The following is a 13,375-nucleotide window of genomic DNA, read 5'->3' on the forward strand; positions in this document are numbered from 1 at the left end:
GCAGTTGTGTGATGCTTCCCGTGGAAGTGGGGCTGCCACGGTCCGTTTCTTAGCACCTTCAATGCACACTTATTGTTCATGTGACATTATCCTAATACATCATATGCTTCCCCCCTTCTTTAAAGCCCTATATCCTGAGCATGAAAGCACATCAAACCAGAGTCTTGCCTTCACGCCTGGCTTCTGCTGCGAGCTCTTTCTGTATGTGCCTTATGATAATGGGTGCAGTTTTCACTACTCCCGTTACCTCTGTTTCTCTACCTAGTAGCTATGTGTGTTAACATAATGTTTGTGGCCCCCACTGGCATAGTGCCTGGTAATTTGGGGCCCTTAAATGTCTGTTGAATGAATTATTGAACAATGTGGGGCAAACTCTGGAAGGAGTTTGGTCCAGTGGATGCAGCATAGTGGACTGAGGTTTGGGGGCATCTGTTCTGAGCAAGAGGTAGAATCAAGATGGGTTCTCCGTTCTGAAGGGATTGAGATGCCTAACAGGTTATAGTCAAGGCTCAGGTGCAGGGAAGAAGATGAGACTCAGTAGCAGAGCAAAAGTACCACAAACTCAAAATGGCAATAGTGAATAGAGCTGAAACTCCCTAAAATCCCTCCTACTTCCACTCATGGTTGGTTATGGAGAACAGCAGAAGTAACCTGAAAATGCCAATTATTGGCCCCAGAGGTGAATACAGGAAGCCTTCCGGGGCTAGGAACCAGGCCTAGATCACTTAGATATTAATCAAATAAATAAAATGAAATAAAACAGTAATTTAATTTGAGTCTCCTAATTGAGCCTCAGAAATTTCGGCAGGCTAGCTATTCAAGTACTACTGATGTTTATAATAAAACCTCAACGATCAGAATCCAAGCATCCTGAAATGTTCTTGCGAAGATTCAGGCTATGTCTTGGGGTTCATTCAAATTCAGCGCAATCCCCATCGCTTTCTTTTTTTTTTTTTTTCCGGTACATGGGCCTCTCACTGCTGTGGCCTCTCCCGTTGCGGAGCACAGGCTCCGGACGCGCAGGCCCAGCAGCCATGGCTCACGGGCCCAGCCGCTCCACGGCATGTGGGATCTTCCCGGAACGGGGCACGAACCTGTGTCCCCTGCATCAGCAGGCTGACTCTCAACCACTGCGCCACCAGGGAGGCCCCCAGTCCCCTGCAGTTAATATCCATTTTCCTCATCCATGGGCACTGATGTTCAGATTCTGAGACATTTCTGTAATTGAAACCAAAGAAAGATTAGACCACAATCATGGTCTTCCAGTTACTGAGATCTCAGATAAACTGGACTCATGCCTCTTGGAACGGTTTTCAGGAAAAAAACGTTTAGAGAAGGTAATGTTTCTGGGTAATCCTCAGGCAACTTGAGAATAAAACTTAGCCTAACATGTAGCTTTTGCCTCACCGTTTCTCAGCATTCTGACCTAGTGGAGGCTACTGTTTCATTCCTGCGTGCATGCACTTCTTCATTCAGGATTTTAAATATTTAGTTCCTCAATCACACTGGCCACATTTCTAGGACTCAGCTGTTGGGGCTAATGGCTACCATTTTGGACAGCACAGATGTACAACATTTCCATCATCACAGGGAGCTCTGTTGCACAGCACTGCCCTAGAGCATACATGACTTCCTCAGAATTTGTCCCAATTCGGGCAAGTGACTGGACTTGCCCATTCCACAGCAGTCAGTCAAAGCTCAGGCTGCCTGATGGGATTTCATCCTACAGGATTTTCAGGCTGTCGGCGCAAGCAGGGCACCTGTGGCTGAGGGCACACATTGAAGAAAATCATAGATATGAACCCATAAAAAAGCAAAGCCCCCAGAAGGAGAGATGGGTGCACAGACACAGTAAAGGGTATCTGAGTAGGTTTGGGTGGGGCGCCTGTCATAGGCTCATGAGCCATAGGGATGTCAGGTCTGGATTATGAGCAAAACACATGAATAGCCTAAAACCATAAGCCTGCATCCAATATGGAAATAGGAAATGGAAACCCCATTCAGTGCAAACTGCTCATTTAGAACAGAAGATGCAACATTTTAAAAAATCAATGTCTGCCACCTAAATATAAAGGAGATGTAGCGGGGATACTTGACTTCTCATCTCGCTACCCCTCTCCCAAATTACTGACCTCTGCACTGCAAAATAATTCATTATGATGTGCGTATATTAGCCATAGGAGCAATGATAAAATTAGCCCCATAATCATGACCCTGATCTTAAGCTGGAAGCCTGTGAGGCAGAGGTGAGATGTTAAGGCAGCGCTGGCAGTCCATTCTTACTTCAGCCCCTTGAGCTAGTAGGTAAGGAGCTGTCTGTCCTTGAGCAGCAGGCTGGAGATGCAGGAGCTGAACTTCCCATCCTAGTTTTGCTCCCGCGAAAACAGTCTTACCCCGCCTGATCACTTCACCTCCCTCTTCTGAGTCCTCATCTGTTAATGCACTAGGCAGAATGCTGCCCTCTGCCAAACCCAGGGAGAGATGCGCTTTGGGGAAATGGGTTTTTCACTGACCTTTTGGCTTGTTCATCAGCTACCGTGGTTTGCACACACTGGTCATGGTCAGCTCCCCTCCTCGACCCTGTGGATGTGTCTAGAAAAAGACTTGGCAAACAAAGAGCGAGGAAAACGACCCCTCCCTTGCCCTGTGTAATCACGCGGGGGAGATGTAGCCCCAGGCTGTGAAGCAGCGTTCATCTCAGCTGAGGACTGAAACTCTTGTGTCCTTGCAGGTAAAGCTGGTTCTCTGAGGTGGGAGGCTGGGCTGAGGATGGTTTAGAGAAACCACCGTTAGAAGCGGTAGAAGTCCAAGGAAACTCTGGATCATTGCATTACAGAAGCTACCCCAGTACTTCCAGTGGCTTCTTCCCCGACCGCATACTGAAGTTCATCAGGTGACTCACTTACTTTCCATGTGTTCCAGGCAGTCACGTGTGGCACTGTGCCCTTGATACATGAGCATTTGGGCACACAGCCTGTCTAGTAGCGTTATTTGTCTTCGAGGGCATTTCTCTAAGGAAGGGGAGTCACGTCTTTTTAATATTTCTTTTGAAAACCTTTTATTGAGGTAAAATTTATAAACAGTACTGTACATGAATCTTCAATGTATGGTTCAATTAATTTTTATTTGTGGATACAGAGCCACGTCTTCTAAAATTTTATTATAGGTTAGGGTGTCTACTAATTAATCATCCTGGGTAACGTTATCACAAAGGCCATGGTAGTACCATTTGCAAATAGCTAGACCCAGCTGGTAATAAGCCAGTGGCTGACCTTTGTGGAGGGAGCCTAGATCAACGCCAAGGGCTTTACATGGATTCTATCTGAGTTTGCAAAACTTACCCAATTTAAGATTCACCTGGCTGTTTATTAAGGATTCTAGTCCCAAGGCCCTGCCTTGGAGATTCTGGCTGAGCAGGCCAGGGTTAGGAGTCAGGAGTCTGTTTTGTTGTTGTTGTTGTTGTTTAAGACAGCAGCTCCTTTTTTAAAAAAGTTATTTATTTTATTTTTGGCAGCGTTGGGTCTTCATTGTTGCTTGCAGGCTTTCTCTAGTTGTGGCGAGCAGGGGCTACTCTTCATTGCAGTGCACGGGCTTCTCATTGCAGTGGCTTCTCTTGTTGCGGAGCACGGGCTTCAGCAGTTGTGGCGCTCGGGCCCTAGAGCATAGGCTCAGTAGTTGTGGCACACGGGCTTAGTTGCTCCACGGCATGTGGGACCTTCCTGGACCAGGGCTCGAACCCATGTCTCCTGCATTGGCAGGGGGACCTTCCTGGACCAGGGCTCGAACCCATGTCTCCTGCATTGGCAGGCGGATTCTTAACCACTGCGCCACCAGGGAAGCCCAGGAGTCTGTGTTTTTAACAAGCATCAAGCACATGTAGTCCTCAGGGATACCACATTTAATCCTCACAACCCTACAAGGTTTAAGTTTTATTCCGATTTCACAAAGAAGTAAGCTGAGGAACTAAGAGGCTAAGTAACTTACCCAGTCATACAGCTGGTGAGAATCAGACCTGAGATTCTGCTTCTGAACCCACCTTCTTTACCACCATTCTCTGCAGCGTCCCAGGAGCATGTTTCTTATTCCCTGAAGTTTTGGTGGCTCTTTGAATCTGCTCAAAGCTTTCCTTAGCTCTCCTAACAACTTAATCATGAATAGATGGCCACTCAGATCCCCCAACAGAGTGAGGACGGAGCTGGGGATGCTCTCAGAGACCTGGAGTTTCTACCCAGGACTTAGACCAAGGGTTCTCAAAGTAGGGTCCCAGACTGCAAATTCTCCATCCCACTTCAGACCAATTAAATCAGAAACTTCTGAAGTGGAGCCCAACCCATCTGTGAGTAAACAAGCCCTCCAGGTGTTTCTGATGCAGGCTAATAAGAACCACTGGTTTAGAAGATTCCTGGAAGGCTCTGCTGCCTTCCTGGTAGGAAGGAAATGCCATAGCAAGGACTGGGTTCCTTCTCCTCTGCGGTTCTTCGGAAGCACTGTTTTGCCTCAAGCTGTGATGACCAATGATGAATTAGTTCAAAGGGTGTCCTGGATCCAGGTGCTCACAGCTCCTAGAATGTACAGTATGGCTGCCCTGCTTTTTCATCTTATAGGCATTTTCCATGGGTCCTTTGCCCTCTACCTCAGCTTCCTTTGAATTACTGTGCAGTGCCCCACTGCATGGATCCTCCAGTGCACAGGATGTCACTGCACAGTGATGACTTAAGTACAGCCTTATTTAGCATGATGCCTGGCACACAGCAGGACGGGGCAGCTGTCAGTCCTCTTCTCTTTGCTTAGCGGTGCTGGGAAGCATTGTTCGGAATGTTAGAGACAGTCTTGCATGAGAGAAGCTGGCTGGGAGTGTCACCAGTAGGAAACAGGTTTCTTCTATGATTGAATTATCCCTCAGACAGTACAACATGGCTCCAAATCCCAGCTACTTACCAGCTTTGGAAACTTGGGCAAATCATACCATCTCTTTTTGCCTCATATCCCATATTTGTAATATGTGGATAATATTTGTACCTGCCTGACAAGGTTGTTATAAGGATTACATTAGGGGCTTCCCTGGGGGCGCCGTGGTTAAGAATCTGCCTGCCCATGCAGGGAACACGGGTTCGAGCCCTAGTCTGGGAAGAGCCCACATGCCGTGGAGCAACTAAGCCCATGCGCCACAACCACTGAGCCTGCGCTCTAGAGCCCGTGAGCCACAACTAAGGAGCCAGCGTGCCACAACTGAAGCCCACGTGCCTAGAGCCTGTGCTCCGCAACAAGAGAAGCCACCGCAATGAGAAGCCCACACACCACAACGAAGAGTAGCCCCCTCTCGCTGCAACTAGGGAAAGCCTGCGTGCAGCAATGAAGACCCAATGCAGCCAAAAATAAATTAATTTAAAAAAAGAGGATCACATTAGACAGTGTAACGTGCATATGATGATGGTAAATGCTAAATAAATTTAGTTATTTTTACTCTTATCTCCTTAAAAAATTAAAAGAACAACAACTTTATTTAATGGTAGAGAGGAAAGATCACAGTATTGGATTTGACAGACTTGGGTTCACACTCCAGTTTTGCCCAGTTAAGCCCAAGTTTACAGGCTGTATGATCTTGAGCAAATCACTTCTCCTCTCTGAGCCTCATTTTCCTTGTCTGAAAATATTTTCCTTGTCTGAAAAATGTCTACTGCAGAGTGATTATGAAAGTTAAAATATGATGACTGTATTAGCTTGTGCTGCCACAACAAAATACCATAGACTGGGTGGCTTAAGCAACAGATAATTATTTTCTTACAATTCTGGTGGCTGGAAGTCTAAGATCAGGGTCCAAGCATGGTTGGTTTCTGGTGAGAGCTCTCTTCTTGATTTGGTAGATGGCTGCCACCTTGCTACATGCTCACATGACTTCTTTGCATGCATGAGGAGAGAGAGAGAAAACTTGAGCTCTCCAGGGCCTCTTCTTACAAGGACACTAATCCCATCAGAGCATGGCCCCATCATTAAGATCTCATTTAACCTTAATGACCTTGGTTCTATCTCTAAATATAGTCACATTGAAGATTAGGGCTTCATCGTATGAATTGATAGGGTAGGGGTGGAGCAGAATTCAATCCATTGCACTGACTTAACTACAGCCTTATTTAGCATGATGCCTGGCACATAGCAGGACTGGGCAGCTGTCAGGCCTCTTCCCTTCATCTTAGCAGTTCTGGAAAGCATTGTTCAGGAGGTCAGAGATAGTCTTTTCTTTTGCACAGAAAGAACTGGCTGGGACTGTAGCCAGTAGGAAACAGTTTTCTTCTAAAATCAAGTTATCCCTCAGCTCAGACAGTTCATAGTTGATTTGCTGATTTGTTTTGAGGTTTTTTGGGGGGGCCCAGGCACATCTAATTTATATTTTTCTGGAAGATGAAAATTTGATTGTATTTCAAGGCAGAGGCCCTAGAAATGCTCACAATATGTTCTTGGTGTCAGCCTCCATGCAGAGAAGTTACAGGCAGTCACTTTTTCCACTGACAAAATTCCATGGTGCCTCTGTACATTGATGGCGCAGTTCATAGCAGTGTGCTCAGCAAGTTTGCAAACATGTTGTAATTTTAGTTGTTCTCATCCTTCAGCTTTTTATGCATCCCTGGGAAAACATTTTTTGCTTAGCTAAAAGCTTATTTGATGTTGCTGAACATTAAAAAAAAAGAAAGGTATTCTTGCCCATAAGGAGTAAGTGTGTTGGTTTTTTGTCACTGTCGTCACAAATGGCAAGTGAGATAGGTCTACAGAGAGCGAGGAGTAAGGTTGCAATATTTCTGGAATTCTAGAAGAAGTTTAACCCAGAAATTCTGCCCACCCAGTCCCAGTGGTTGGTGAAAAATTCAGAAGCACAGAGCTTGTAAAAAGAATGACGCTGCTCTGAGCCCAGTTCCCTGACCTGTGGGTTTGAAGTAGCTCAAAAAAAGGAACAGATGGATATGCACTCCTCTCCTTTGATATCACTTGGGAACCAGAGACATGGAACATTTGGGGGAATCTTTGGTGCCTCAGGAACTAACCTGTTTCTAAGCGCTAAAAGTAGCTGCTGCGTCAGGCCAGCCTCAGACATTTTAAGAATGCTTTCCACTGGAAAAGGCTGGCCAATTGCATTTGTCAAACATTACATTATAATCAGCCCATGGTTTTCACGCTAAGCCTAGGAGCCGCCCTCACTCTTACAGAATGTGGGCATGTTCCATGGGCATTCCCTAGGGTAGCATGAAAGGATCTACATGCCCAAGAATCTGCACTCCGTCAAACTGAAAAGTGGGGGGTTTGCCTACACACCCATCCATTCCATTTGTTCCCATATACCTAGTACACATATTAACTGTCAGCCTCCTGCCCTCCTTCTTACCAATCCAGGAGTTCTTCAGAGGTGGTGAGTGGGAGATGAGCAGAGTGAGGAGATTCATGGACTTTGGAATCAGACAAACCAGGAGTCAAATTCTGAGACCTCTACTTGCAAAGTGATTGGGGCAAAATATCAATCTCTCTGAAAACAAGTCCCCTCATCTATATGAAGGAGGTTATGGTACCTTCTGCTTCACATAGTTATTAATAGGACCGACTGAGACAGTGTATGTAAACGGTTAGCAGATTACTGAGATATAATAAGTGACTGATAAATGCTAGCAACTGTTATTATTGGGGAAAATATTAATAATTGGCATTAATGTATGAATGACTGAGAAGTAATTGGACCTATCTGATCCTACCTGTGATACTGTATTTATCAGGGACTTGTAGTGTCTTAAACCAAAGTCATTGTGATGTAAGGACTGGGTTAATTAACAGTTGTGGGTTTGTTTATAGGGAGAGGGAAGTGTGAGATGGAAATAGGGAAACTGGAACCCCTTACCTCACATCACAAAGTTAGTTCTGAATGCTGCCTGTAACAGCACTGCAGGTAGGTGGCTTAACTGATGGCTTCATCCTTGGAGAAGGAATTTCAGTTCAATTTAAGAAACTTTTAACAGGCTCCTGTTAGGCGCCAACATGGTACTAGAGGCTGATAGTAGGGGAATTAAAAAAAAATGCGAGAGATAAAAGCCAAATGTTGTAAGAGCTAATTGTTCAGTTTATGCACTCATGGCTTTATTTTCTCAGTAAACCAGGGCTGATTTTAATTGTCATTACCTTACATGGAGAAGTTCTTGAAGGTCTTTTAATAATATGTATTCTATACCCATTGTGATATACGTTGAAGTAATTAAAGCATAGATGGGATAGAAGAATATGTAAAGATAATCAGACAATTCAAAGAATATATCTAAAAATTAGAGTTCTAAAATTGCTAAATAATTAAAAGGCTATTAACTTGAAAGGAAAAACTTACCAAGAAAGACATTGGATGGTCATGATGTGACAGCATCCATCAGACTGTGAGTCTTGTTTATCCCTGGAGAAGGAAAGTACATGGATGAGTTAAGCCCATGGATGACCTGAAGTCTTCATTATACTCTCTCACTTTAATTTCCCTCCCACCTAAAGTTGACCAGGTGGAGTTTGGCCCCTTTTCCTGGTATGATGGAAAGAGTCTTGTGGACCTGGGCTCAAATGCTGGACACTCAATATGTGGTGCTGGGCAGCTACTTTACCACAGAGAACCATGGATTCCTTGTTTGGAAAATGGAGCTCATAATACACTGTCAAGAGTCACTGTGGAGGATAGACGAGATAGTTTATCAGTGCAACTTTTCACATCTACTTTCCTCCCTCTTTATAACTGCCGGAAGCTGGCTCTGAATGATTGTGAGGCCATGGGGAATGTGTGGAGGATGATCACGTGTCTCTGGAAATGCACCTGGGTAATACCATTAACTAGTCAAAACTGGGCTCCAATCTGTTTTGCTGCTCATTCTCCAATGTTCAGTGGGTCTTTGCTTACACTCAGTATCCCTCAATGATATCAACTTTCTGAGAGATGGGACCTTGCCTAAGTCTTTTACCACCATATTCAGATGAAAGAAGTTTAGAAGGTAGAAATGAAGTAAGTGTTCAGTTATTCTTGGCCAAGGGACAGCACGCTTGTTCTTGGGCAGCCCTTCCTGTCTGATAGTTTGGGGTTTATTAGAGATTATTTCCCCTCACTTCTTTCCTGAAGAGTCTGTTGACTGCTGAGCCCCATTAGGGGTGACCAGTTGATGAAAGTATTCAAAAGGAGCACCAGAACCACTGAAGGGATCTAACCGGCTGCTTTTCCTTCCTCCCTCCCTCCTTCCCTTCCTTCCTTCCATCCTCCCTTTCTTTCTCTCCCTCTCTTTCTTTCTTCTTCCTTCCTTCCTTTCTTTCTTTTCTTTACTTATTTTTGTGTGTCTTGCATTGTGCTATGCAGGGAGATGCTAATTACAGCAATTAAGTAAAATGAGGATGTAATGTTGCTTAGCAACCCAGTTACCTAATCTGTAATTTTACTAATTTGGCTGAATCTGTGTGCTGCAACTGTTTTTGTTTTAATTAAGGATATTAATAATAATGTTTTTTTATGGAACATTTTATGTGAACACCTATCCAGAATTAAATTAGTGCATAAGCATCCCTTATGAAATAGATGTTTTTGTTTCTGTTTATCTCAAAACCAGTCAGACAAAAGGGGCATATCTGAGGATCAAGAAACAATATGCAGCCTTATGTCATACCTCAGTTATTGATAGAGAAACAGGTGGCCTGGCCTCCCACAGTAATGAGTATTTCTACTGCCTTGTTCCCCCAAATCTTGGACAAAGAATTTGACTTGAAAGTGGGCTTATCACATAGCCCTTCTGAGCCTCATGGAATCCACCACTTTGGGAATTGGAAGTAATTTTAAAATGTTTCGCCCTTTCTTTTTATCTTATAGAAAGATAAATGGGTTAGGGACCTAATTATATATAATTCTTTAAATGTACACTGGATCCATGCTAGCCATGAATGTAAAAACTTAATGACTTTCATTTTTTTGATAAGATGATTACCTTCTACTCCCAGACCAAAAAACCCCCCAAAACACTCAGACTCCCTAAGCAACCAAGCTACTACTGGAAACACCAGTTGCTAAAGATGGATTTGAAAGAAGAAACAGGAAATGGATGTTAGACTAATCTCATAGAACATCCAATCCCAGATACCTTTCAAGATCACTTTTTTTTAGGACTGAATTAATCTGGAAATTAGCATTTTAGTGGATGCAAACCAAATTCTTTGGATTTAGCCGTAACTACTGTTTGGTGTGGTTGAGGGATGGAGGGTGGGAGAGAAGTCAATATCTCATAGCAGTAATTAATCACAAACTTCTTGGAAAAGAGTCCTCTTTGTAGTCTAGCTGTTCATTTAGTCATTCATTTAAAAAATATTTACTGAGCACCTGCCGTGTGCTTGGAGTTGTTCTAGGTGCTAAGTATACAGCAGGGGATAATCAAATAAAAAGTCCTGTGCAGATCAAATTAATTATAATAATGACTATTACTATATATTCTGTGCCAGGTGCTGTTCCATACAGTATTCCTGTAACTCATTTCATCCTGACATGTTGCTACCCCCAGTTTCCATTTGATGAACCCAAGGCATGAAGAGTTTAAGAAACTTGTCAAGGTCATACCATTGGCAAAGAGCCATTGGGGTATCTGCCTCTCTGCTATGTCCCCTCCTACCTATGGCTTTATTCTCTTGCCCCACTCTCTCATGTTATATGGTCCTATTCACTTGTTCAATTATCTACACTCCTTGCTAACAGGGAGTGTAAAATCTTGCTAGAGTTTGTGGCTTTGCTTCCAGCCATGGAAATGTGTATCTGAATTTTGTACCGGAACAAAACATGTCCTTTGGCTTCTCAAGCAGTTTCAGATAAAACTTAGAAATTCGGTGTGAGACCAGAGGGCAGACAGCAAAAGCAAGAAGAACTACAATCCTGCAGCCTGTGGAACAAAAACCACATTCACAGAAAGACAGACAAGATGAAAAGTCAGAGGGCTGTGTACCAGATGAAGAAACAAGGTAAAACCCCAGAAAAACAACTAAATGAAATGGAGATAGGCAATCTTCCAGAAAAAGAATTCAGAATAATGATACTGAAGATGATCCAGGACCTCAGAAAAACAATGGAGGCAAAGATCAAGAAGATGCAAGAAATGTTTAACAAAGACCTAGAAGAATTAAAGAACAAACAAACAGAGATGAATACAATAACTGAAATGAAAAATACACTAGAAGGAATCAATAGCAGAATAACTGAGGCAGAAGAACGGATAAGTGACCTGGAAGACAGAATGGTGGAATTCACTGCTGCGGAACAGAATAAAGAAAAAAGAATGAAGAGAAATGAAGGCAGCCTAAGAGACCTCTGGGACAACATTAAACGCACCAACATTCGTATTATAGGGGTCGCAGAAGGAGAAAAGAGAGAGAGAAAGGACCAGAGAAAATATTTGAAGAGATTATAGTTGAAAACTTCCCTAACATGGGAAAGGAGATAGCCACCCAGGTCCAGGAAGCGCATAGAGTCCCATACAGAATAAACGCAAGGAGAAACACGCCAAGACACATAGTAATCAAATTGGCAAAAATTAAAGACAAAGAAAAATTATTGAAAGCAGAAAGGGAAGAATGACAAATAACAAGGGAACTCCCTTAAGGTTAACAGCTCATTTCTCAGCAGAAACTCTACAAGTCAGAAGGGAGTGGCATGATATACTTAAAGTGATGAAATGGAAGAACCTACAACCAAGATTACTCTACCCAGCAAGGATCTCATTCAGATTCAATGGAGAAATCAAAAGCTTTACAGACAAGCAAAAGCTAAGAGAATTCAGCACCATCAAACCAGCTCTACAACAAGTGCTAAAGGAACTTCTCTAAGTGTGAAACACAAGAGAAAAAAAGGATCTACAAAAACAAACACCCCAAAATCAAGAAAATGGTAATAGGAACATACATATCAATAATTACCTTAATTGTGAATGGATTAAATGCTCCAAACAAAAGACACAGGCTTGCTGAATGGATACAAAAACAAGACCCATCTGTATACTGTCTACAAGAGACCTACTTCAGACCTAGGGACATATACAGACTGAAAGTGAGGGGATGGAAAAAGATATTCCATGTAAATGGAAATCAAAGAAAGCTGGAGTAGCAATACTTATATCAGATAAAATAGACTTTAAAATAAAGAATGTTATAAGAGACAAGGAAGGACACTACATCATGGTCAAGGGATCAATCCAAGAAGAAGATACAACAATTACAAATATATATGCTCCCAACATAGAAGCACCTCAATACATAAGGCAACTGCTAACAGCTATAAAAGAGGAAATCAACAATAACAAAATAATAGTGCGGGACTTTAACACCTCACTTACACCAATGGACAGATCATCCAAGCAGAAAATTAATAAGGAAACACAAGCTTTAAATGACACAATAGATCAGATAGATTTAATTGACAGTTATAGGACATTCCATCCAAAAACAGCAGATTGCACTTTCTTCTCAAGTGCATATGGAACATTCTCCAGGATAGATCACATCTTGGGTCACAAATCAAGCCTCAGTAAATTTAAGAAAATTGAAATCATATCAAGCATCTTTTCTGACCGCAACGTTATGAGATTAGAAATGAATTACAGGGAAAAAAACATAAAAACCACAAACACATGGAGGCTAAACAATACGTTACTAAATAACCAAGATATCACTAAAGAAATCAAAGAAGAAATCAAAAAATACCTGGAGACAAATGACAAGGAAAACGCGACGATCCAAAACCTATGGGATGCAGCAAAAGGAGTTCTAATAGGGAATTTTATAGCTATAAAAGCCTACCTCAAGAAACAAGAAAAATCTCATGTAAACAATCTAACGTTACACCTAACAGAACTAGAGAAAGAAGAACAAACAAAACCCAAAGTTAGCAGAAGGAAAGAAATCATAAAGATCAGAGCAGAAATAAATGAAATAGAAACAAAGAAAACAATAGCAAAGATCAATAAAACTAAAAGCTGGTTCTTTGAGAAGATAAACAAAATTGATAAAACCATTAGACTCATCAAGAAAAAGAGAGAGAGGACTCCAATAAAATTAGAAATGAAAAAGGAGAAGTTACAACAGACACCACAGAAATACAAAGCATCCTAAGAGACTACTACAAGCAAGTCTATGCCAATAAAATGGACAACCTGAACGAAATGACAAATTCTTAGAAAGGTATAACCTTCCAAGACTGAACCAGAAAGAAATAGAAAATATGAACAGACCAATCACAAGTAATGAAATTGAAACTGTGATTAAAAATCTTCCAACAAACAAAAGCCCAGGACCAGATGGCTTCACAGGTGAATTCTATGAAACATTTAGGGAAGAGCAAACACCCATCCTT

The 13,375-nt window shown here is 42.4% G+C and overlaps 2 protein-coding genes across 5 annotated transcripts in view; one reads left to right on the forward strand and one right to left on the reverse strand.

Annotated features, from left to right (window-relative positions):
• Window positions 1-13,375, forward strand: part of SNTB1 (syntrophin beta 1) — a 223,003-nt gene that overhangs the window by 182,788 nt on the left and 26,840 nt on the right. The window lies entirely within an intron of this gene.
• Window positions 751-13,375, reverse strand: part of MTBP (MDM2 binding protein) — a 128,875-nt gene continuing 116,250 nt past the window's right edge. The window contains exon 22 of the mRNA XM_089898768.1: window positions 751-8,419. Within this exon, the coding sequence (XP_089754894.1) occupies window positions 8,414-8,419 (6 nt within the window). The 3' untranslated portion in view covers window positions 751-8,413. The remainder of the gene's footprint in view (window positions 8,420-13,375) is intronic.

This window comes from Delphinapterus leucas, chromosome 17 (genome assembly GCF_059928025.1).
Source record: "Delphinapterus leucas isolate spDelLeu-1000000601 "Yukka" chromosome 17, BTC_Dleu_Yukka2, whole genome shotgun sequence".
Lineage (NCBI taxonomy): Eukaryota > Metazoa > Chordata > Mammalia > Artiodactyla > Monodontidae > Delphinapterus > Delphinapterus leucas.